Source organism: Oryx dammah, unplaced genomic scaffold (assembly GCF_014754425.2).
Source record: "Oryx dammah isolate SB20612 unplaced genomic scaffold, SCBI_Odam_1.1 HiC_scaffold_18, whole genome shotgun sequence".
Taxonomy (NCBI): domain Eukaryota; kingdom Metazoa; phylum Chordata; class Mammalia; order Artiodactyla; family Bovidae; genus Oryx; species Oryx dammah.
The window spans coordinates 21,185,406-21,212,347 of NW_024070202.1; the positions used below are offsets into that span (position 1 = coordinate 21,185,406).

General features: G+C 39.5%; 1 protein-coding gene across 2 annotated transcripts in view; it reads left to right on the forward strand.

The window, feature by feature from the left end:
* The first annotated feature begins 4,137 nt into the window (after nucleotides 1-4,137).
* SCIN (scinderin) overlaps nucleotides 4,138-26,942 on the forward strand; it is a 78,551-nt gene continuing 55,746 nt past the window's right edge. The window contains exons 1-4 of one of the 2 annotated variants that reach the window (XM_040260584.1): nucleotides 4,138-4,912; nucleotides 14,136-14,290; nucleotides 18,848-19,004; nucleotides 24,377-24,381. In XM_040260584.1, the coding sequence (XP_040116518.1) occupies nucleotides 4,714-4,912; nucleotides 14,136-14,290; nucleotides 18,848-19,004; nucleotides 24,377-24,381 (516 nt within the window). In that variant the 5' untranslated portion in view covers nucleotides 4,138-4,713. Of the gene's footprint in view, nucleotides 4,913-14,135; nucleotides 14,291-18,847; nucleotides 19,010-24,376; nucleotides 24,382-26,942 lie in introns of both variants that reach the window. The other variant, XM_040260583.1, reaches the window with a different exon arrangement.

A 26,942-nucleotide genomic window follows, 5' to 3' on the forward strand; every position in this document is an offset into this window, starting at 1 on the left:
TTTTCCTCTACATTCCTTAGGATTATATAACAATAATGTATCCTGCTTGAGGACAGTTTCTGGAAAAAAACCTTCTGGCTAATCCTGTAATCTTAAAATGTAAATTATGGGAGTGGGTCTAGCAAGGTCTTTACAACCTCCAGACATGCTTTTGATTCACTGTAATAATTAATTAAAAAGTATATAACTCCATTGCTAACACTAGTGAGGGGGTACTCTTTCTGCCCCCTTCTGATGTCTATGTCAGAAGCTTTCTCTATCTATTTTATACTTTAATAAACTTTATTACACAAAAGTTCTGAGTGATCAAGCCTCGTTTCTGGCCCCCTATTGAATTCTTCTTCTCTGGAGGCCAAGAATCCTGGCGTCTTTTGTGGTTCAGCAACAACCTTAAACTTGCAGTCCAAGGGACTCTCAAGAGTCTTCTCCAACACTACAGTTCAAAAGCATCAGTTCTTCAGTGCTCAACCTTCTTAACTCTCACATCCATACATGACTACTGGAAAAACCATAGCTTTGGCTAGATGGGTCTTTGTTGGCAAAGTAATGTCTCTGCTTTTTAATACACTGTCTAGGTTGGTCATGACTTTTCTTCGAAGGAGCAGGAGTCTTTTAATTTCATGGCTGCAGTCACCATCTGCAGTGATTTTGGAGCCCAAGAAAAGCCTCTCACTGTTTCCATTGTTTCCCCATCTATTTGCCATGAAGTGATGGGACCGGATGCCATGATCTTAGTTTTCTGAATGTTGAGTTTTAAGCCAGCTTTTTCACTCTCCTCTTTCACTTTCATCAAGAAGCTCTTTAGTTCTTATTTGCTTTCTGCCATAAGGGTGGTGTCATCTGTGTATCTGAGGTTATTGATATTTCTCCCAGCAATCTTGATTCCAGCTTATGCTTCATCCAGCCCGGCATTTCACATGATGTACTGTGCATATAAGTTAAATAAGCAGGGTGACAATATACAGCTTTGATGTACTCCTTTCCTGATTTGGAACCAATCTGTTGTTCCAAGTCCAGCTCTAACTGTTGCTTCTTGATCTGCATACAGATTTCTCAGGAGGCAGGTCAGGTGGTCTGGTATTCTCATCTCCTGAATTATTTTCCACAGTTTGTTGTGATCCACATAGTCAAAGGCTTTGGCGTAGTCAATAAAGCAAAAGTAGATGTTTTCCTGAAACTCTCTTGCTTTTTTGGTGATCTAGCAGATGTTGGCAATTTGATCTCTGGTTCCTCTACCTTTTCTAAGTTCAGCTTGAACACCTGGAAGCAACAACATAAGAGAAGACTGTACACATGGACATCACCAGATGGTCAACACTGAAATCAGATTGATTATATTCTTTGCAGCCAAAGATGGAGAAGCTTTATACAGTCAGCAAAATCAAGACAAGGAGCTGACTGTGGAACAGACCATGAACTCCTCATTGCCAAATTCAGATTGAAAGTGAAAAAAGTAGGAAAAACCCCTAGACCATTCAGGTATGACCTAAAGCAAATCCCTTATGATTATATAGTGGAAGTGACAAATAGATTCAAGGGATTATACCTGACAGACAGAGTGCCTGAAGAATTAGGGACAGAGGTTCGTGACATTGTACAGGAGGCAGATGTCAAGACCATCCCCAAGAAAAAGAAATGCAAAAAGGCAAAATGGCTGCCTGAGGAGGCCTTACAAATAGCTGAGAAAAGAAAAGCAAAAGGCAAAGGAGAAGAGGAAAGATATACCCATTTGAATGAAGAGTTCCAAAGAACAGCAAGGAGAGATAAGAAAGCCTTCCTCAGTGATTAGTGCAAAGAAATAGAGGAAAACAATAGAATGGGAAAGACTAGAGATCTCTTCAAGAAAATTAGAAATACCAAGGGAATATTTCATGCAAAGATGGACACAATAAAGGACAGAAATTGTATGGACCTAACAGAAGCAGAAGATATTAAGAAGCGGTGGCAAGAATACACAGAAGAACTGTACAAAAAAGATCTTCATGACCCAGATAACCAAGATACCTTGATCACTCACCTTGAGCCAGACATCCTGGAGTCAGAAGTCTTGTGGGCCTTAGGAAGCATCACTATGAACAAAGCTACTGGGGGTGATGGAATTCCACTGAGCTATTTTAATTCCTAAAAGATGATGCTGTGAAAGTGCTGCACTCAATATGCCAGCAAATTTGGAAAACTCAGCAGTGGCCACAGGACTGGAAAAGGTCAGTTTTCGTTCCAATCCCAAAGAAAGGCAATGCTAAAGAATGTTCAAACAAACACAAGTACTTGTGCATTTAATTCAAATAACAGTCCAATGGCACCCCACTCCAGTACTCTTGCCTGGAAAATCCCATGGACAGAGAAGCCTGGTGGGTTGCAGTCCATGGGGTCACTAAGAGTCAGACACGACTGAGCGACTTCTCTTTCACTTTTCACTTTCATGCATTGGAGAAGGAAATGGCAACCCACTCCAGTGTTCTTGCCTGGAGAATCCCAGGGACGGGACGGGGGAGCCTGGTGGGCTGCCGTCTATGGGGTTGCACAGAGTCGGACATGACTGAATCGACTTAGCAGCAGCAGCAGCAAGGTGAAAACTATTATTTTCCCATTTTATACATAAGGAACCTGAGGCTTGCTGTAGTTAGGAAGTTGCTAAAGCCTCAGAACCAAGAATGGTTGCTTGCAAGAAATGTTGTTTGCAACATTGTGTTAGCAAAATATAGACAAAATTTAAATACTTATGAACCTCAACAGATTAAATAAATTACAGTACATTTATAAGATTTAATACCATGTGTCAGTAAAAAGAAGAGGCTCTATGAGTATTGGGTATTGATATTTTGATATGTTGTTACAGAACAGTGTGTATATTACCATTTCTGTTAGAAAATAAAATTACTATGCTATCTATATTCTTGTAGATGCTGTTGCTGCTGCTAAGTCACTTCAGTTGTGTCCAACTCTGTGCCACCCCATAGATGGCAGCCCACCAGGCTCCCCCGTCCCGTCCCTGGGATTCTCCAGGCAAGAACACTGGAGTGGGTTGCCATTTCCTTCTCCAATGCATGAAAGTGAAAAGTGAAAGTGAAGTCGCTCAGTCGTGTCCAACTCTTAGCGACCCCATGGACTGCAGCCTACCAGGCTTCTCCGCCCATGGGATTTTCCAGGCAAGAGTACTGGAGGGGTGCCACTGCCTTCTCCATTCTTGTAGATGAAAGAATATCAAATATGTCTGGAAAAATCACAAGAAACTGTTAACTCAGCTGCCTCTGGTGAAAGCTGAAATAGAGATACATTTTTATTGCTCGCCTATACTTCTGGATTTTTTTACCATGGTCATGTAATACTTATTTCAAAACGAATTAATTAAGGAAAAATCAAATTGTATGTAACTAGTGACCTCCAGAGAAGGCAATGGCACCCCTCTCCAGTACTCTTGCCTGGAAAATCCCATGGATGGAGGAGCCTGGTAGGCTGCAATCCATAGGGTTGCTAAGAGTTGGACACTACTGAGCGACTTCACTTTCATTTTTCACTTTTCATGCATTGGGGAAGGAAATGGCAGCCCACTCCAGTGTTCTTGCCTGGAGAATCCCAGGGATAGGGGAGCCTGGTGGGCTGCCGTCTCTGGGGTCGCACAGAGTCGGACACGACTGAAGCGACTTAGCAGCAGCAGCAGCAGCAGCAGCAGCAGCAGCAGTGACCTCCAGAGAAGCCTGTAATTTGGAATACAGTGACAGAAAATGTACATGCATAAAAACTAGCTTTCTTCCTCTGCATCCTGAGCAATTTGTTTTCTCAATAACAATAAAGTCAATTGCACATCAGCTTCAGTTGAATGAATGCAAAATAAGGAGTAAACTTTCATCTATATTTTACAGTGCTCTGCCCACGCTACAAAAGCAAACTCTGTAGGGAAAACAATAAGATCAGCACCCTGAAGCATTTGTAAGAGGTAACTCACACGGTAAGCTAAGTATATAATACCACAGTCACAAACAGCCCAGCCTGAAAACTGAGAACGTCCCAAAAGGATTGCTTTTTTTTTCTTTTTTCCCAAAAAATTTTTTCTTGGTAAAGGAATCAGGTGGCAAAGAGATTAACCACAGCTCCCTGAACCCCTGAAGACTTATAGAGCTCTGTCCCCCGGGTAAGACCGCTATCCTTCCAGGTTTTCATTCTTTCCAAGAAAACTGACAAGCTATTTCTCGTGGCACTTTCAAACCGGGAAGATCAAGACAGAGAGAAACTGTGGCCAGTAGGGATGGAGAGACTGGCAGATGAAATGATGGGGTTGATTGTTACCTGGACAGCCAATATTTTTTTTTCCCTAAACGATGCACTAAACAGTTTTAATTGTTGATCTCCTCCATCTGTTGCCCAAGGAAAATGTCCTTCCTGGGAGGACGCATTTCCTGGATTTTCAGTAAGTTCTCTCAGGATCTCTACGATTTCTGAGATTCCGATTCCCCTCGGGCTGCAGGAAAGGGGGCAGGAGGTTGGTACAGGATGCTGAGTTTAGGCTGAGAAGGGATTGCCTCCTCGCTAGTAACTCCTGCCTGGTCACTTGGCCCCTCCCGTTTGGGGGCCCCGCCCCCTCCCCCGCCTCCCCGCAGAGCAAACTCTATAAAACCGCTGCGACCTGGGTCCATCCAATCGGTCTGAGTTCAGTCCGACTCCCAGGTCAGCGAGATCCCGCGTCCACTCCCCGGAACATCGCGTGCCCGAGTCATGGCCCAGGGGCTGTACCACGAGGAGTTCGCCCGCGCGGGCAAGCGGGCGGGGCTGCAGGTCTGGAGAATTGAGAAGCTGGAGCTGGTGCCGGTGCCCGAGAGCGCGTACGGCGACTTCTACGTCGGGGATGCCTACCTGGTGCTCCACACGACGCAGGCCCGCCGGGGCTTCACCTACCGCCTGCACTTCTGGCTGGGTAAGGGGCCAGCCGGCCGCGGGGCCGGCTCGGGGAGGGGCGAGGCCGCCCGGGGATTGCGAGTGGCGGGATGGGGGAGGCAGCGCTAGCTGGACGCCCCTGGAGCCCGGTCGCGCTGGTTGCGCCGCAGTGGGCGCCCCCTCCAACGTTGGGGATGGACACCTTCCACTCGCGAGAGTCCGCGCCTGCAAACGCGGCAGCGAACGCAGGGCGCGGCGAGGTGGGGGAGCAGTCTTACCTCCATCGCTTTGACCTTTGTCGAGTCCACCTCCCAGGTTTTGCAGCTGGTTCCTCTAGCTTCTACCCCTTTCACCTTCCAGTCTCCAAACTCCCGCTTCCTCCCAGGGCCGCTGCCAACCGCGCCCTGGGGCCGGCTAAGTTAGGCTCACCTTCCGACAAGTTCAGTCCTGGTTTCCCTGTCAGCGAGGAGATGAAGTCAAACAAGTTTGTGGGCATTCGCCCGCAGCCGCAGGAAGTCCTTTAAAATATATATATACGGTTTTTTTTTTGTTGCTGTTGTTGTTTTTTGCCTTGGACTCAGCTTAGCGTTCTCTAGTAATTGCAACGGTTAAGTAAGTTCTTGGCTGCGTTAAAAATCATATTCCAAGCCTGCACCGCACTGCTTGCAGCTTTGGTGAACAGAAATTCCTCTTGATTAGGATGCTGGCGGCCTTATCAATACAAAGTAAATAACTTTCTATGGCAGATTTTGTATTTAGATGAGCCGCTTTATAATGGCTGTTTTCATATTTATTACTTATGTGTTTGAACAAGGACACAGTTTGAAACAAAACAGCTCCTTCATCGGTAGTAATTATTTTGGGCTTCACCCGCACAGGGCTCTTCGGACACTGGGCCTTGTGTGTTCTACTTTTTCCACCTTCTACTTTTACTCGTAAACATCCTGAATGTCTAACCTCTCCCTGTGAGATCCTGTGCCACTGGGCACACCCCGTCTAACAACACACCGATTATCTGAGCCTTATTGCCTTCGTTGAGAATCAGCTTGCCTCCTCTAGACTGTGTTTATTTTTAGTTTTATTCATTATGGGGAAAACACACAAAACCACACACATATACATTTTGAAGTCCCTGAAAGTCGTTTTGCCTTCCTAACGTTTGAAGATTTTGAGGCAAGATGGTAGAGAACACTGAGAAGTGATGTTCTCAATATTAGCCACCACCTGGAGCAAACACTTCCAAATGAGAAATCCATACAGGGAGACAGGACTGTTTCATTATAACATTTATTTGATACTAAAATTTTGTGCCTGCTTGAGGAGGCTGAGGCTGAGATCCAAACTCATGGTGGTTTTCTAATGTAATGTCACTATTCCTTTTATCACAGACAGTGATCTATTTATGTTTTATACCAAGAATCACCCCACTGAAATCTTAATGAATAATTTATGTTCATGTATGAGTGACGCCACATAGAATAGTAATGCCTTCACCTTGGTCCTTCTGTTTAGAACTTAGTTCTGCAATGAGTAAAAGTGTCATAAATGAATGAATGAATGAATCAGACTTCAGAAAGGGAAGAGAAACTAAACCGATGTAGTTCATCAGTTTCAAAAAATGTAATAGAAATGCTTTGGGCAGAAACATTTTATGATCTTAAAGATCTATAAAAACTGAACTTAATAGTGTGCTAATTTAGGTTAATTCAGTAACTTTCAATGTGTCCAGCACTGTGTAAGGCATTTTTGCATACGAATAACTTAAGGAACTTCCCTGAAAGTTTACAATCTCAATAATGCAATAAAACAAAAGTGATAGAACACAGATAAAATGTGATGAGTGCCAGTAAAGAGACACAAAGTGTCTGTGGTCACTGGGAAGCAGGAAAGCCTTGATGGAAAAAAAGGAAAATGGGGGGAGTTGGGAGGGATTGTGTAATAGAAACTCATGGGAAATGTGGAAAGTTGAGAGCACAGTAGCCAGCAGGACCTGTAGATATAACTAGACCTAAATTTGAGCTTCCCAAGTGGCACAGTGGTTAAAGAACCCTTGTCAATGCAGTAGACACAGGAGATGGGAGTTCGATCTCTCGGTTGGGAAGATCCCCTGGAGGAAGAAATGACAATCCCTTCCAGTATTCTTGCCTGGGAAACCCCCTGGACAGAGGAGCCTGGCAGGCTACTGTCCACGGAGTAGCAAAGAGTCAGATACGACTGAGCACAGGCACACCATTAGACCTAAATTTGGGTGAATTCATGAGGTTTGTTCAGAAAAACAGATTGAGAGGACCTTCCAAGAGGGAGAGCTGAAAGTTCAAGGGAAGAGAAAGCCTGACTAAAGGAAGTCAGTGGAGAGGAAGATGAAAGAGAATAGAGTTAAAATCAGCCTGGAATGAGAAGGAACATAGCGTAGAAATGAAGAAACAGGCCAGCTGAGAGGAAGAAAAGGGAAACAGGAAGAAGTGGGACCCAAAAGAGGAGAACAGAAGAAGAGTTATCTTCCCTGGCCTCTCCCTCAGTGTCTTTCCATAATACTCTCGCATATCTCAGATCTTTTTATTTGATTATTTTTTTTTCCTTTACAAAGTAAGCATTTATTGCATGTAATTTAGAAGTTGTTGCATTGGCTCTTCCTGAAAAAAAATTTCAGCTTTGTACCTAGCAGTTTAAATGCATCTGCCAACTAGTCTGTGCTGGGTTCTATATCAAGGCACTGTGAATCCAAAAAACTGGGTGAGAGTATACAACATACAATACAGAGAACTTATACACCGGCTGGGGAGGATGCTGAGAAACTGGAGTTTTATACATTGCTTGTGGTGGGGGTAGAATATAAAATGTACAACCATTATGGAAAAGACTTTGGCAATTTCTTATGAAACTGAACATGCAACTTCCATGTGACCCAGTAGTTTCATTCACGGGTATTTAATCCAGAGAAATTTCATATTCATGCAAGAACCAATACATTGATGTCATAGCATCTTTATTTGAATAGACAAAAATTTCAGTCAGCCCACATACTGATTAGACAAGTACCAAGCACGTCTATACCAAGGACTAATACTCAACAACAAAAAGGAACAAACTTTTTTTAAAATTAATTTTTATTGGAGTATAGTTGCTTTACGTTATGTTAGTTTCTATTGTACAGCAAAGTGAATCAACTATACATATATATATATATATATATATATACACACACACATACTCTTTTTTTTTTTTAAATTTCCTTCCCATTTAGGTCACCACCAAGCACTGAGTAGAGTTCCCCGAGCTATCCAGTACATTCTCATTAGTAATCTATTATATACATACTGTCAATAGTATATATGTGTCAATCGCAATCTCCCCATTCATCCCACTCTCCTTCCCAACGTGGTGTCCATACATTTGTTCTCTGTGGCTCTGTCTCTATTTCTGTTTTGCAAATAAGATCATTGATACCATTTTTCTAGCTTCCACATATATGCGCTAATATATGATATTTGTTTTTTTCTGTCTGACATCACTCTGGATGAGAGCCCCAAACTCCAGATAAACACAAGTCAGATGAATCCCTTAGGGAATTATGCCTAATGGGGAGAAGAAAAACAACACCAGAAGGTCTGATGCTATATGATTCTACTCATATAACATTTAAAAAATCTAGATTCATTGCTACCGGAGGTTAAGGATGAGGTGAGGAAGGAGTGGTTCAGGTGGGAGGTGGGTGGAGTTTTAAAAAGGCACCATGAGGGATTTTTTTGGTGATGGAACTATACAGTGTCTTGACTATGATGGTGGGTATGTAAATTTACACATGTGATAAAATTATATTTAATTAATGTACAAATGCAGATGACTACAAGTAAAATTGGGGAAATATGAAAAGTGTAAGTGGATTGTATCAGTGTCAATATCCTGGTTGTGGCAGTCTGTGCTGTCCTGTACTTATATACTTATACTTTAATGTATGTATCCTGAATTAGTGGAGAAGGCAATGGCACCCCACTCCAGTACTCTTGCCTGGAAAATCCCATAGACGGAAGAACCTGGTACGCTGCAGTCCATAGGGTCGCGAAGAGTCAGACACGACTGAACAAATTCACTTCCACGCGTTGGAGAAGGAAATGGGAACCCACTCCAGTGTTCTTACCTGGAGAATGCCAGGGACGGCGGAGCCTGGTGGGCTGCCGTCTATGGGGTCGCACAGAGTCGGACACGACTGAAGTGACTTAGCAGCAGCAGCGGCATACTGAATTAGCATACATACAGTATACTAATTTAGTATACTAAACTATACATACTAAAGTTTTACAAAATGTTCCATTTGAGGAAACTTGGTCTATTGATCCGTCTGTCTATTCTTCAACCAATACCACACTATCTGTATAGGAAAACTTAATATCAGATAAAATTAGTTTTTTTACCTTATTTTTCTTTGTCAGGATTGCTTTAGCTACTCCAGTGACTGTGCCTTTTCACGTTAATTTTATGACAAACTCGTGTAATCTGTAATAAACCTTGATATGATTTTGATAGGAACAGCATTAAGTCTATAGATCAATTTGGGGAAAGTTGACATATTTATTATATTACAAGACTTACAGTTCATGAACACTGTCTTTACTAAGGTCTTTGATTTTTATCATCATTTTGTAGTTGTTAGCATGTAGATCATGTACTTGTTTTGTTAAACATATTCCTGAGTATTTCAATTTCTTTGAAGTGACCGAAAATGGTATTGTGCTTTCAATTTCAATTTCTGCATGTTCATTGTTTCTATATAAAAATGAGACTGCTTTTTGTTATTGATTAATATTTATCATGCTATCTTGCTGAATGCATTTATTCTTAAGGGTTTGTTTTAGTCTTAGGATTTTCTATGCAGATCATCCTGTCATTTCTAAATAGACACATTGTTTTATTCCTTTACAATCTCTATGTTTTTTATTTCTTTTTCCTACCTTTCTGCAATAGTTAGAACTTTCCGTGTTATGTTCAGTAAGAGTACTTGCCTTGTTCCCCATCTTTGGGGGGAAAGATTCAGTCCTTGATCATTAAAAATTATGATAGCTTTAGGTTTTTTGAAGATGCTGTTTATTTGAGAATTTTCCCCTGTATTCCAGACTTGCCGAGAGCTTTTATCATGAATGGATGTTCCATTAACCTAGTCATTAAACCTCTCTTTTTCTTATATTTTATATATAAAATCATCACATCCTCAAAACAATTTCAGGAAGTTTACGGCATATGGCTTCCCAGGGTGCTCAGTGGTAAAGAATCTGCCTGCAGTGCAGGAGAAGCAAATAAGATCCCTAGGTGGGAAGATTCCCTGGAGAAGGAATTGACAACTCACTCCAGTATTCTTGCCTGGAAAATCCCATGGACAGAGGAGCTTGGCGGGCTACAGTCCATGGGTGTTACAGAAGAGTCATACACGACTTGGAGACTAAACAAACATATAGCATATATACAAATAAAATATAACACAATATAATGTAAATAACATAACATAAAACAATATAACATGAAAGGCATTGGGAAAATCAGCATGGGGAAAATAAATGAAGTCGTAAGAACTCATTCAGAACACTCAATAGTTTTTGTATACTTATGAGAATTTCATCATGCTGTAACTGAATTTGATTCTAGTTTTTATATTCAAAGGCTAGTATTGGTTTCATTAAGCCCTTTCAGCCTTTTTGGAAGCCTCTGGTTTACTCATACTGACGTTCTCTGGCCTAGCACAGTATATAAGCATCAACAAATTATAGGATAATTTAATGAACTTACTTCCAGTTCATTCATTCATTAATCACATACCTATCCTTTTGTACCTGCCTCAAGAAACTCGGATTTCAACTTGTTCTCAAGTAAGAATATGTGTATCAGAGGCATCATCCTTAACACCTTTCCTGTTAAGGTCGATTTAAATTTCCCTCCTTTAACATCTTTGCCTTCGTTGATAATCTAATTTATGGATGGGGAAGTGGACAGAAGAATGGCACTCGAGCCCTTTCAGACTGCAAAATTGCATGTGTTTTTTATGTGTGTTGACCACAACGAGTTCATAAAATTGATATCTAGCTACTGATTTTTTTTCCTGAGAAGATAGTACACCAGTCTTCTTTGAGAGTAAGAGAGGAGTTATAAATAAATCCAATTCTTTCTTTAATATACCTGGCTGACTTCCTTTCTTCAACCTTAGTGAGTACTCCTAGTTGGGGTTCCAGGTGAACTCTAGTATTGTTATATCTTCTAAATATTTATGTGTCAATTATCCAGGGAGGAAAATTACATTCCCCAGTCACCTCAAAATTTTACTGCTAGTGAGAGTCTGAGTCTAAAAAATGCCTACCAGTATTGTAGTTTCTAAGATCTGTGCCTCAGAGTCACAGAAACCTGTCTTAGTAACCTGGGTTGTATCTGCCAAAGGTCAACTTTATGACCTCAAGGAAGTTACTTTTTCTCTCTAAGCCTCCATGTCCTCTGCTGTAACATGGTAGAAAATGATTTCTGCTTCGCTGGGTCATTTAAAGCAGATCATTAATGTAAAATACTAGCACAGTGTCTGGCCCATAGCAAGGGTACTATAAATGTATATTAGCTACTGTTATTTCTAGAATCATTAACGGTTTTCACACAGGTTAGGTATAGTAAACGTTTTAAAATGTCTTATAAATTTTGAGGTCCTCTCAGGACTGTCCTGGTTCTGATCTTTGTGTACATTGAGGACACTGGGTCTTGAGACTTGGTGTTTCGACCTCCGTGAGGTTGCCTGGATCAGGTCTATATTAGGATTATGAAAATTAAATGTGTGTTATATGGTAAATTCCCAGGATAATACCGCATATGGTAACATTCAAAAGATGTGAGCATGCTTCTCTTCTTTTATTCTCCCTTTTCCTTCAGAGAATATTATCTGATACCAGTAAGATAGTGAGGTGAGGACACTGCGACTCAAACACAGGGGAAAGCTTAAGATATGAGGGAAATTATCAGCTCTGTAGTCCTAGAAGTGATCTTGATGTTTATCTTGAGAACACAGTGTCTGGACTTAAAAAAAAAAAAAAAAAGTATTGTCATATCCCAACAATCTATACTGTTCTAGGATTTTATCACTTAGGAGTGAATATGATTTGAACTTAATACATTTTTGTTGTTGTTCAGTTGCTAAGTTATATCTGACTCTTTTGTGACCCCATGGACTCTAGCCCATCAGGCCCTCTGCCCATGGGATTGTCCAAGCAAGAATACTGGAGTGGGTTGCCATTTCCTTCTCCAGAGGATCTTTCTGACCCAGGAATCGAACCCACATCTCCTGCATTGACAGATGGATTCTTTTGCCCTGAGCCACCAGGGAAGCCTCATCTTTAAAGTTGTCAAATTCAGAAAAAGACAGATCCATCTCTTGATCTTAAACATGGTACTAAAGTAAATTGCTTGAGAAAATTGGATTCCAAAGATTACATGTGGAGAATTTTGAAGTATGACCATATTCCACTGAAGTTCAGAGAAGCCCAAATAAAAGAATTAGGGACTGACTGACAGCTGTGTGTTGAGCTTTTTGAAAAGGCTATCTTATCTTGAAGATTATGACTTTGGAGGAACTAAAGTGCTTGGCAGTGGAAAGATTCAGAACATGTGAAATTCCTTAAAAATGTATTGACTTAATTATGGCTATGTTGCACATATTTATAAGAAAAAAAACCCTTTATACCTAAAAAAAAATAGGGATAAGTTTAAGTTACATTAATTTTCCCATTCTCAAAGTGCTGTTTAGTTCTGGCCTCTGATGTTTGTATTCCTTACAAAGATTAATATATTGACATCTTGGAAACCTGGAGATTAATGCTGAGAAAGGCTAAGATAATTGAAAAATGTTTTGACAGACTGATCTTATCGACGGTACCAAATGAATCTGAATCCTACTGGAATATATTTTTATATCATACTGAACATATTTGGAAAGTGGTGATTCTTTTAAGGTTAAAAAAAAAAAACCTGGAAAGCAGGTACAGAGCAGTTCTTTTAGTTATTAGCAAAATAGTATTTTATATTGCATCATTTCTGCTGAAAGATTGTTCTGTTGAAGATGAACAATTTATACATAAATTTATGGTTCAGTTCAGTCACTCAGTTGTGTCCGACTCTTTGCAAACCCATGAATCGCAGCACGCCAGGCCTCCCTGTCCATCACCAACTCCCAGAGTTCACTCAAACGCACGTCCATCGAGTTGGTGATGCCATCCAGCCATCTCATCCTCTTTTGTCTCCTTCTCCTCCTGCCCCCAATCCCTCCCAGTATCACAGTCTTTTCCAATGAGTCAACTCTTCGCATGAGGTGGCCAAAGTATTGGAGTTTCAGCTTTAGCATCAGTCCTTCCAAAGAACACCCAGGACTGATCTCCTTTAGAATGGACTGGTTGGATCTCCTTGCAGTCCAAGGGACTCTCAAGAGTCTTCTCCAACACCACAGTTCAAAAGCATCAATTCTTCAGCACTCAGCTATCTTCACAGTCCAACTCTCACATCCATACATGACCACTGGAAAAACCATAGCCTTGACTAGACAGACCTTTGTTGGCAAAGTAATGTCTCTGCTTTTGAATATGCTATCTAGGTTGGTCATAACTTTCCTTCCAAGGAGTAAGCGTCTTTTAATTTTATGGCTGCAGTCACAATCTGCAGTGATTTTGGAGCCCCCCAAAATAAAGTCTGACACTGTTTCCACTGTTTCCCCATCTATTTCCCATGAAGTGATGGGACCGGATGCCATGATATTCGTTTTCTGAATGTTGAGCTTTAAGCCAACCTTTTCACTCTGCTCTTTCACTTTCATCAGGAGGCTTTTTAGTTCCTCTTCACTTTCTGCCAAAAGGGTGATGTCATCTGCATATCTGAGGTTATTGATATTTCTCCCAGCCATCTTAATTCCAGCTTGTGCTTCCTCCAGCCCAGCGTTTCTCATGATGTACTCTGCATATAAGTTAAATAAGCAGGGTGACAACATATAGCCTTGACATACTCCTTTTCCTGTTTGGAACCAGTCTGTTGTTCCATATCCAGTTCTAACTGTTGCTTCCTGACTTGTATATAGGTTTCTCAAGAGGCAGGTCAGGTGGTCTGGTATTCCCATCTCTTTCAGAATTTTTCACACTTTATTGTGATCCACACAGTATAATTCAAAGATAGTTTCTGAGTTTTTTCTTATCAGACATTCTGCCTTAATCCTGTCTCTCAGTTGACAAATGAGATACTGTCATTTGCTCTTTTAGGAAAGGAGTGTACTCAGGATGAAAGCACAGCAGCTGCCATCTTTACTGTGCAGATGGATGACTATTTGGGTGGCAAACCTGTGCAGAACAGGGAACTTCAAGGCTATGAGTCTACGGATTTTGTTGGCTACTTTAGAGGAGGTCTGAAATACAAGGTAAGCAGCTACCTCAAATTGTTTTATGACCCCCTTTCTCTTCCTATGCATCCTTGATAGAATAAAAGTTCATTGAGGGCAGGTTTTTTTTTTTTAATTGGAAGATAATTGCTTTACAATATTGTGTTGGCTTCTGGCCTACAGCAGTGTGAATCAGCCGTAAGTATACACATGTCCTCTTCCTCTTGAACCTCCCCTCCGTGCCCCCACCACCTCATCCCACCCCTCGGGTTGTCACAGAGCACCGGGTTGAGCTCCCTGTGCCTGTACAGCGGCTTCCCACTGGCTGGCTATTTTACACATGGTAGTATATGTCAATGCTACTTAAACCGAGTAAAGTAATTCAGAAAGAGGGCAGGGTATTTCGTTTTCATTTAAATCTATTTTGTTCACTGATATAGCCCCAGGACTCTCTAGACACATAATAGGTACTTGATAAATGTTTGTGGAATATATGGTATAATGTGTGACATATTCTGACTTAATTTCATTTGGCAGGGTAATTTTTAATGAAGTTAAGTAAATATAGGCAACATGGGCATTAATAGTGTTTATTTTTTGCTATTCTAAAGAATCTCTGAATTTGCTACAAATAACCCATGACTCAGGAATTTCAGTTATTCTGGAACATATGAATCCAGTATTTACAGCAATTATAACTTCAGTGAATACGTAGAACTATACATACATTTCCCAAATAGCTTAGTTTGATCTTAGAAATGTTACAGATGAAACCACTGAATTGAACATACGCGTGGTTCAGCCTCACAGACTTCTACACATATACTGGCATACACACATTACCCCCGCCTCCGCCCCTGCCACACACACACATACACACCCCCACACACACCCACACCCACACGCAGTCACAGAGTTTATGTGTTTTGGCCTGAAACTCTTCATCAAGTGACTTTAGTTTGGAAATAAACAAGTTTTTATTTTTACTTGTTAATTATCAGATAATTAACTATCTCTTTACCTTTAAGGCAACTTTCAGTAAAGGATAGCTTTTTCTGGAATTCTCTCAGTGACCCTTTCAGATTGTCCATCTTTCATTATTCCCCATGCCCCTGAGAATGTTCAGTTAAAGTGTGAAGAATACCTTCCCGACAAACACCCCAGAAACAATCTTTTTTAAAGTCAAACGTGCTTTGGCAGCAGTCTGTGAGACCCTACCACCTCACCCCTCCAGTATATTAGCCTGTGGAGACCTTAAACTTCAGAAGTAAACTACTAAACTAGAATTCTGACTCTAGTCTAGAGACTATTAAATATGAAACTATTGCCTTTTATTTAATTCACATGAGTTACTTTTATGTCAAATGATCCTGAAACATACTGTATGTTAGTGAATCCAAGATTTAGAGTAAGCTGGGGCTTGTATTACGAAATGCATGTACTGTACCGTCATCCTGGTTGTGAACCCATTTCTGTCACATGTAGCTTGTTTGCCTCAGGGAAACAGGTTTTCTGTGCTCAGTTGCCTCAAATGTGAAACAGGGTAACAACAGCTTTCTTGTGTAGGTGTCCTAAGGATTAGATTAAATGATAAAAATGTATGTTATAGTGCATATATAATCATTTGAGACTCATGCTTATTAATTCTTCTGATATTAGTGGGTCTTCTGAAATCAAATTTCTGGAAATATATCTAAAAGTGGATATGACAAAAGTCATTTTACAGTTATTGAATAATTGTCTTCTAATTGTCAACATTAAAAGCTCCACAAATCAGCATTTTGGGGAAAGAGGATATTTGCACATAGAGGTCAAATTTATCAGCAAAAAAATCAGTTTACTATCTTATCATTAGTGACATTAACCAGATGGTAACATGTGTAGTTGTAGCTAGACTTGATAGGAGATGTGGAAACAGAGATCATTTTACCACCCAGAACAGCAAAGATTATTATTATTATGTTATACTTAATTTCATGCTTTTAGGGATGTACTAAGCACTTCACATGTGTCATCTCATTTAATTAAAAAAAAAAAAAAGCCCTGTAGTACAGTTTCTATCATTATCATCCTATTAATATAAGTAAATGGAAGCTTAGAGAGCGTAACTTGTGAAGGTCTCCTAGGTGCTATATGACTGAATTGGGTGACCGACTCCAGTGCCTAAGCTAGAAACCATGATATTAATGATGCTTTCAATATAAGTAAATGGTTCAAATGTCTGGATGAATTTTTTATTTAAGAATCCTTTTGAAAAGGATATTGTGTCTATTTGAAATGAGTAAAACTTGGCAGAGTCTACCATTACCAAATCAGCAATGGTCACATTTAGTTGCCATATGTAGTATAAAGATGTAGCTAGGAAACCTTGAGACCATCTTCCCATGTCCCGTGTCATTTAATTGTCTTGTGGTTTTTTTTCTCTGTGAAGTTTAATAGGGAGTTGGGGAGGAGTTACAGAGGATTAATTACTTACTACTGCTTCCTTTTATTATATCTCTGGCTAAGCCCCTTTCCCAGCTTGAACAAGACCCAGCCCCAACTGTGGTTGTAAATAGCAACAATTAGACATCTGTCAGCCAGTAAAACTGTGTTTATGGTGCCCTTGGTTTAGAAGATCATTCACCTTGCTTTCATTCTGTAAAGTAGGTAGAAGGAGACTGGGAGTTTCTAGGGTTCATTCAAGCAATGTTCACAGAAGAATTAATTACTTTCTGATATGGATATATGTGAAATTTTTGTTCATTTTTGACATCAAATATTAGAGACAAAATTAATTTTTAAAATACTATTAAATGTTCACAGACTATATATATATCACTCTGATAGTTCACTGTATGAAATTATCCTAATATTATATATTTATTTTCAGCCTAAGTCAACTCTATATTTTATGACTTTTTTCAGAGCACAGTGTTCTTACACTATTTTTTGTTATCAGATCACAGTATAATTCTTATTTTAAAAAATTAAAATGGCCAAGCATAAGTAATATGTAGATGAAAAACTTTATTTTTATTGTATACTACTTTGTGCTGTCAAGAAATATGGCGATCCTTTTAAAATTATGAACTGGGAAATTATTATGTATTTGTAAAAGCTTGTGGTTATCGTTATCCTGAAGTCAATATTTAAGCCTGTACTAATAAAACTTTTATATTCATGAGGGCCTTTTGGAAAAGCAGAGAAGTCTAAAAGTCATTGGAAATTTAAAGAATGTGCTATTAATTATATATGAAGCTTGACCTCTTTCTTTGTATATGTTGATGTAATAAACTTGAAATTTGGATTATTTAATAGACTTCATTTTTCAAAGATTTTGTTTTGATGTGAGCCATTTATTTTTAAAGGCTTTATTGAATTTGTTACAATCTTCTTTCTGTTTTAAGTTTTTGGTTGTTTGGCCCTGAGGATGTGGGATCTTAGCTCTCCAACCTGGGATTGAACTCACACCCCTGCATTGGAAGGCAGAATCTTAACCACTGGACTCTGGGGAAGTCCCATATAGACTTTTTATACTGCTAATTTTCTTTCCATATTATCATGGGAGGATTTTGATTAATAAATAACATATTTATTTCCACTGCACCTTTATTTTGCACATTCAGTTCAGTTCAGTTCAGTCGCTCAGTTGTGTCGACTCTTTGCGACCTCATGAATCGCAGCACGCCAGGCCTCCCTGTCCATCACCATCTCCCGGAGTTCACTCAAACTCATGTCCTTCGAATCGGTGATGCCATCCAGCCATCTCCTCCTCTGTCGTCCCCTTTTCCTCCTGCCCCCAATCCCTCCCAGCATCAGAGTCTTTAATTATGGAAGTAAATAAATATTGCTGTACCTAACATTTTAATTCAAGAAAAGAATGAAAACCTTGAAAAAGCTGAAAGCTAATTTCAAATGATGCAAGAAGACGTGCTTGATACAGTTCATCTTTTTTTGTCACCATTTCTTAGTTCAATGTGATTGGACTTTGATTTTCTTTTTGTTTTGATGGGGATAAGCAACCAATTTAGACTGTAAATACTTAGGCCTAGCATGTTTTGTAAACTTTTTTTACCTAAATAAATAGATAAATAAGACAGGTGATTACTTAATGTAAAATCAAGGACTAAGATTAGAAGCAGCCCATACCTGGCAAGCACTCAGGTCCTTCCTCTGTCTTGAGGCTGTGACCGTGGGAATTTCATGCTGCCTGGTTCCCCGGGCCCCCTTCATGTATGCTTGTGACCTCTGACTCTCTAACCTCCTGTCACCTTTTCCTCTGAAATCCTTATCTGCCTTCTCATTCAGTGTTTTGAGAATCATTAGTTCCCCAAAGGAAAAGAATAACAACTCTTTTCTGTTTATTTAGCAGATTTTATATATTGAGGGTTTTCAGTAAATATTTGTGGTATTAACTGGAATGGTTAAAATAGAAAGGACAAAGAGCCTAAAATAAAACAATTACCTATTGATTTGCCTGTTGGTAATTTTTCACACGCACTTGGCTGTTTTCTCTTGGCCTAGCAAGCAGTCTAGTACCAACACCAGCGGTTTTCTAAGCTGCCGTGTCAAAGCCTCATCTGTTTTGTTTTGTTTTCTTTCTCTCACAATCAGGCTGGAGGTGTGGCGTCTGGACTCAATCATGTGCTTACAAATGACTTGACCGCTCAGAGGCTTCTGCATGTGAAAGGTCGGAGAGTCGTCAGGGCCACGGAAGTTCCCCTAAGCTGGGACAGTTTCAACAAGGGTGACTGCTTCATCATTGACCTTGGCAGTGTAAGTTTTATGCTTACCTGGAGATGTCTAGCGGAAGGTAGATTTTCTTCAGGTCAAATCAGATGTATGTGTTGTGGAAGATACTCACTTTTCTACACACTAGAAAGTGGTCATGGCTACGTGAGAGGCAATCATATCATATGACTAGTTGGCAAGAATTTAAATGACACATAAAACTTCAGAAGTTTTTATTTCTTTTGATAAACTTAATTAGAATGGAGTAATGATTTAGTTCTTCCTACCATAGAACAGAAATTGAATAATTCTTAATATATTTCCCCTTCTTCTTGAACAGAGCTTCCTCTAATTATTTTTGTCCTGAAATGTGTGTGGGAAAACATAGCTTGAGGGGGAAATTGATTCCCCCAGGAAGCAAAGATTCTAGAATTTAGCATGATGAGTGTAAATAGCCTGCCTGAAGGGTGTAGGGAAAGTGTTTCAACAAATACTAATATATCTCATATATCCACACACATAGTACTATTTCATACTTGTTAATTCTCTCAGAATTGTTAGAAGAAAAGGCACAAGTACAAATGTCAAGTATTTTAGTGGGATGGGCAATATCTGACTTAAGTCTTTAAAACTGTAAAGTTTCAAAAGGAGAAGGGAAAAAAAAAGTAGAAATAAAGGGTATTTCCTGCTACTGGAAACCATGTGCAGTGGCAGGGTTGCCCTTTTCTTCTCCAGGGGATCTTCCCAAACCAGGGATCAAACCCATGTCTCCTATATTGCAGGTGAATTCTCTACCACTGAGCCACCAGGGAACAGTGATTCCTACCTAAGTGTTTTGTTTTTCTGCCTCTCCTTAGGCAGTATTTGGGGAAGAGCATCAATCAGAGTCCAAAAGAGTTTATTTCATGTATATGTAGATAAGTAATAAAGTGGAACTACACAAAGCTCAATGTGAGCAGTATTAAGCTGGCAGGAGCACAGAAATTGAATATGCTAAGGTTGTAAACGGTTTGGAAAATGACCCAAATTTTAAACTTCACTGGGTTCTCTAAGGGTCACCTCTACTTTTATTACTACTAGTGTATAATCCAACTGTCTTAGATTATACTAGCTGTGTGCATAGTTGAGATTATGCTACTAATGCCCAAAGTACAATTCCCGGTGTCACATTTAGACATCTACATGCAAAATGGCAGTATTCTTGCCCTGTATTTCACAGTGAATTTCATGGTAATGTCCTTTTCAGCTTTAGATGCTATCCTGTTGCCCTAACCAGACTTCCTAACCAGAAGCCCTAACCTTCATATCTAGGCAGAAAACAGATAACTATTCTCTCTCTCCACTCACCAGCAAGCAAAATCATGACATATAAATAGATGATCTGGTGTTTTAAGCTGTGCAGTTCCAAAGACAGTCACAGCACTTGGAATCTCTCACAGCTAATGTACAATAATTAATTTTCTCTCTTAACTATTTATATTTTATAGCCCTTCCTTTATCCCTTTATAATTTACAAAGTATTTTTATATATAAAGTGATATGGTTCATGGAAAAAGTGGACCTCAATTTTCATCAAGTTGAATATAATCTCAGGTTCTTGTCTATAAATTTGGGTATTTGATTAGATGTGCTCTGGGGTCCGTTAATACTTCCCATTGATAATGTAATTCATCATTGCTATTACTTGAAAATATTTCTTTCCTAAAAAAAAGTTTTATATATAATGTATTTGCTTTGCAAGTGCAATAATCTCTTTGTCATGAATAGTGTCCAATTGAACTTTCCAACTCTCTACTCTTTGATGTTGAGCAAGTCATTAACATCTTTGAGCCATAACTTCCTTGTTTTTTTTTTTTTTTTTCATCTTGACTGTGGTTTCTAGTGACATACTGATCTCAGCTGATGATGATTCAGTCCCGTCTGACACACAATCATATCTGGAAATGGCAGTTACCATCCCAGTTTCCAGGAAAAACCACCTTAGAAGATGTGAGACAGTTACTTGCGTTAAAGCAGGTTGAGCAGTGATCTGGGATGAGGCCTGAATCTTTCTATTCATAGTTTACATCCTTTGCGTTCTATGAAGTGTGGTATGGCTCTATACCAGAGTATTTTGCAACAGTTTCAGAATCTGCTTAATTCAGAATAGATTATGTCTAATCTGGTTTAGAATCTACTGATATTAGTATTAATAGTGAAATTATTTGGCTTCCCTGGTGATTTAATGGTAAAGAATTTGCCTTCAGTATAGGAGATACGGAGATGCAGGTTTGATCCCTGGGTTCAGAAGATCCCCTGGAGGAGAAAATGGCAACCTACTCCAGTAGTCTTGCCTGGAAAATCCCATGGACAGAGGAGCCCAGTGGGCTATAGTCCATGGGGTTGCAAAAGCGTTGGACACGACTGAGCAACTAAACAACAATGAAATTACTTATTATTTTATTGAATAAGTATTGAGTTTCCACAATGGGCTGCATAGTTCAGTGCTGTGCTAGACTGATTATAGCTCTGGTAACATGCTGTCTTCCCATAGGTAATACCTGTCATAGGAACATTCCCCACAAATCCAGGCTCATGTCATAGGGAAGAGTCTCTATAAAAGGTTCAAGGACATTGATCTATTTAATAGTAAATTTTCTTTATTTTATGTAGTTAATATTTCCAATGACTTTCAAGTTATCTCCTGCTCTTGTGGCTGATTGGAGACATTTGGGATAATTTTCTTACATACTTGAAGCTGATTCCCTCTTATGTTGTGAAAATTTCCCACCACTCCTAGAGATATCCTAGTAGGATTCAAGCTCTGAATTCCTAAGTATTTTAGAAAAAACACCCACATGACCTGTGTTTATATTACTAACCTTTAACCAGTTGGTATGTTGCCAAAAGTTTCTAAAAGGTGATAAGATCTTGCAATTACCTTGGGGACTTTATTTTTGGGGTGTGTCACAGTCAGCCAAGAAGAATGGAATCAAAATCTCTGTCATAATATTTTAATAGCAGTTATTGAGTTAACTATTTCATGACCACTTTCTGCTTTAGTGGGCACAAAGGGAAGCCAGTGCTGTTACTTCACATGTTTCATGACCCAGGTATGAAGAAGATAGGTTGAACATCTAAAGCTGTCATTCAGCTAAAGCCACATGGGCCAACATTAAGGTTATGGGTATAACCTAAATCCTGTATCTTGATTGTTTTTGAGGGAAGTGAGCTTTTTTTTTTTTGGATAAACAATCACTAGTATTAAGGTGATGTAGCATATACCTTAGTAACATTTGGTGTGATAGGATTTTAGACTACATTAAATATTCCCTAGGGGCTTCCCTGGTGTCTCAGCAGCAAAGAACCTGTCTGCCAGTGCAGGAATGAGGGTTCGATCCCTGGGTCAGGAAGATCCCCTGGAGAAGGAAATGGCAACCAGCTCCAAGATTTCTTGCTTGGGAAATCCCATGGACAGAAAAGGCTGGCAGGCTATAGTCCATGGGGTCAAAAAGAGTCGGACCTGATTGCGTGACTGCACAACAACAATGACAAAATATTCCCTAGACATGACAGCGTAATTTTTTCAACCTAAAGCATGAAATTGTAAAATTATTCATTTAATCACTTTGGAAGTTAAGAGAATTATCGTTTTAGAGGATGGTTTGGATAAGTTGTCTTATATTTAGTGTATTTTCAGTAAATAATATGAGACATGGCTAGATTTCAGCAATTTGGAATTTACCGAATTATTGGAAAAATGCTTTTGAAATATATATTTTAATGTTGCTGAATTTATGCATCATTACTCTCCCACTATTTTTAAAGATATGAGGAATTTGTAGAAATTAATGAGATCACAGCTTAATATTGCAACAGAACATCTATAACCTGAGAATGTGAGTGATAATGAAGAAAAGCCCATATTCTCAAAGCATCTGAAGTTAACTCTTTTAGAAGTGTGTATCAGAGCCAGCCACTAGTGGAGAATTAGGTTTCAGAGAAACAGGAATCTGTGCTGAATTTTTTTTTTTTTCTTCTTGGTTATCCATTTTATTATTTTTTTTTAATTTATTTATTTTAACTTGAAGGATAATTGCTGTGGTGGGTTTTTAATCATGGGGTTCTGCACGTTCTGTTCCCTTGTTAACTTATTTGGTCAGTTATGCAGTGTTGCCCTACTGCCTTGCTATTTATAATCTATCCTGCCCTCTCTCATAGTCATCTGCTTCAAGAAAGCAGCCTACACTTCCTCATTGACCAGACCTGGCCTTCAACCCACGTTTTCTGACTTTCACTCCCACCGTTTCTTTGAAACTGTACTTCCTATGAGCATCAATGCCTTCTGCTAAATCCAGTGAACTTGTCTCTTCTACGTGCCTCCTGTGCTGCAGTTGACATTGCGTTGTTGTCATTAAAGCACATCAGGTTATCCCACCCACCCCCTCCCCCATCCCAGAGGAAGTGTATAGAATGTTAATGGCCTGGGATGGGGAGAGGTTGAGAATGAAAGTGTGAGCCTGGTTTGCAGTCTTCAGCCTCTGTCCTTTCTAACCTTCCTAGAGCCATGGACATTTCCCTGAATCTTAAGTGCTGGGCTTTGACCTCTATCCTAAGGCATTTGCTGGAAAGTATCCTCACTTTGGTCTTCTGAGATGCCCACATCTCCATGGCAAGGCCCTTCCCGGTTCTGTCAGCCACAACTGTACCCACCCTTAGGCGTTCTGCTTAGTTTTTCCTATGCCACATAAGAGTTTCGGGAACAACGTGTCCAAGTTGTTGCCAATACCTGTTAGTCCAACTGCCTGGACACTGTCCATAGTTGTTTCGGCTCTCATGCTCAGCATCACAGATAAATGTATGACAAACATGTAGGACAAGTTTACCAAGCTCTTCTCAAACATTCATTGCACCTGGTCATGTTTCCTTGTCCGCTTGTAATGACCTACCTTTTTTTGGACCAGACAGACTAGTCTTACACTATTTCTCACTGCTGCCCTCTTGGTGGTTCCTGCAATGCATTCTGGTCCCTAAGGCCAAGACCGTGGTTCTTGATATACAGATCTGACTCTCTAGACCACATCCTCACTCTTCCCCTGCAAAACCCTTAACTCTGGCAAAATCAAGTTTCTTTTAAATTAAAATTTTGTTGGCTTTCAGGCTTTTGTTTCTCGTATGACTTAAGGAGGCTAACTTTAAAACTGAAGACTGAGCAGAATTGTCTTTTTTCTGGATACATTTTTCCTTACTCCCAAATACTCCACTAGATCTACTGGGGACAACAAGAAGAGAAATGGGAAAGATCAACCTAATTTTAAATCTGTAGAATTTACTCTGCAGTAAAACTATGGACAAATGGCATTTAGTGTGTTCTTAGCATGTGTTGGGTGTTTGGAATATAAAGATGAAAACCAGATAGCCTTTGACCTCAAGGTGCTGTGAAGTGGTGAGAGACACAAACACATACACAAATCAGAGTATGATCAGGTAGAATGTTAGAAGCGCTGGAATAGAGCTACACACATGCTGTAACTGGAGAATCGATGAGGGCACTAAGAAAGATGGCTCTCAAGGTATTAGGAATTATATTTTAATTCTCAATCATGGTTTCACACTGGAATCATTTAGAAGAGGTTTTAAGAGTACTGATATCTGTGATTTGATTCCTAGAATTCTGATTTTAAGGTTTTGGAATGGGCCTTTGGTATAGGTTCTTTTTTTTTTTTTTTTAATTTTTACCTTTTTTTGGCTGTGCCACATGCCACATGGAATTTTAGTTCCTTGACCAGTGATGAAACCCATGTTTCTGCATTGGAAGTGGGAAGTCTTAACCACTGGACTGCCAAGGAAGTCCTGATGTAGATTTTTTTTAAGCCCCACCCCCAGGTTATTGAACATTCCCATTTCAATATGGGAAATGTCTAAAGGTGCTGGGAAGTTCACAGTCATATGTCTAAAGAACAAATAAGTCAGTTAAAAATAGTTGAGTCAACTACTTATGCGGCTGGTGGAAATTATTTTAATAAGATGTGACTATAAGACTTCCTTGATTTGCTAGGTACTTTGAGTAGAACACAGTCTCACCTTCTCTTCTTATGAAAAGTTTGCCCCAAAGGCTGTCGCTTGGTCCTGATAAGTGACATCACTGCTGCAGCTATGCTCGAGTTGTCCAAGTCATTTCCCCCTTCCCCTGTCCTCCAGTGCCCATCCAAAGGCATGGTTGACCCTCCCTGTAGACTTTGGTCTTAGAAATAGCCCTCTATTCCTCTCTGCTTCTCCATCAGTACTGCTCTGTCCTACCTCACATGCAATTCCTCCTTTCTGGTCGCTCAGCATTCTGTGACCATCCACACCCTCTGCATCCATCTTCTATCCTTCAGTCAGAGATGCTTTTAAAAACACATATGCACATGTGTACACCCGTGGCGGATTCATGTTGATGTATGGCAAAACCAATACAATATTGCAAAGTAATTACCCTTCAATTAAAATAAATTTAAATTAAAAAAAAACACATATGCATGTCATTGAAGGATATTGAGGTAGCTTGACTTTAAACAACAACAAAATAGAATATAAATGAACATTTGTTTATCCAAAAACTAAAAATCATGTTTTAAAGTTAAAAAAAAAATGGAGATTCTTAGAAATATTGTGCAAGTTAATATCTTTTTTAAAGCAATGCTTAAAGACCCTTCAGCCTAGAGGGGTATCTGAATGAACTTCTGTATTTGGTTAACTAAGTAAAACTAGGGCTTCCCTGGTAGGTCAGTGGTAAAGAAACTGCGTGCAATGCAGGAGACATGGGTTTGATCTTTGAGTAGGAAAGATCCCCTGGAGATGGAAATGGCAACTTACTCCAGTATTCTTGCCTGGGAAAATTCCATGGACAGAGGAGCCTAGCGGGCTACAGTCCATGGGCTCACAAAGGAGCCAGACACGACTTAGTGACTAAACAACAAAGGAGAAACTAAGCACTGGAAACATAAAACCGATAGAAGCAAGGAGAGTAAGAGGTCTGTTCCTCCCACCCCCAGCTTTTGTAAACTTTTAGATGTATTTGGAATAAATAGCTTGGAAAAAGGAGCAAGTCCATGCTGAGTTCTTTGCCCATGTTATGAGTCACCATCATTGGAGGGCTCCTTTAAACTCAGCTTCTGAAATCTTGCCTCCCTTCAAGGGCATCAGTAACCATTGTTTTATTTCTGCTCTTACTTCCTGTCCCCAAATGAGCTTTGGCTACACTTTGATGTTTGACTTGTTAGCTCTGACCCTGTAGTTTAGAAGAAATTTTAGAAACCTCTGGTCTGCCCCCGGTGTGGTTGTTTCTATGAATACCACTCACTTTCTTTTATTTCTTGTTACTGGTGGTCCAAACTAATTGCCAGTAACAGAGTGTCTTTACTCTCTTATTTCTTCCAACTAGCCAGAATAATGTTACTTTCCTTAAATAGTTTGTACATTAAGAGTTAATTGTGGCTTCACAAGCTTCTACTCGAGGTGTTCATGAGCAATACATCAGCAAATTTCAGCCAAAATTTAAGTGGACTTCAGTCTGAATTGAATGGATAATTCCATATTTACAGGGAGTGTTTATGTCCTTTCCCGCCAAAAATGTAAAGTTTAGTGTTGAGTTATTAAAGTCTTTAGGATCTTAGAAGGTAAAATAGTTGCCTCTGAAACTGTATTTGCTTTATAATTTTCAGTGTCCAGTACACTTAAATCAGATTTACAAAAAGTTTATCTAACTACCATTCAAGTATTATAATCAAAACAATTTAAATTATAATGAAAACTTTTTCTGTTTTAAGAATACACATCAACCGATCACATCAGTTATATTTTTTAGCTCTGTACAGAATTTCTTATCTTTTAGCCCTTGTCCTCTAAAAAAAAGGTTAAGTTGAATTATTAGGGGAGTTTTTCAAGCATGGGCCAATTGAGTACAAGGTTTCCTCATTTGCCGAGTGGTGAAGTAGTCCTGACCAACTGCCTCTGA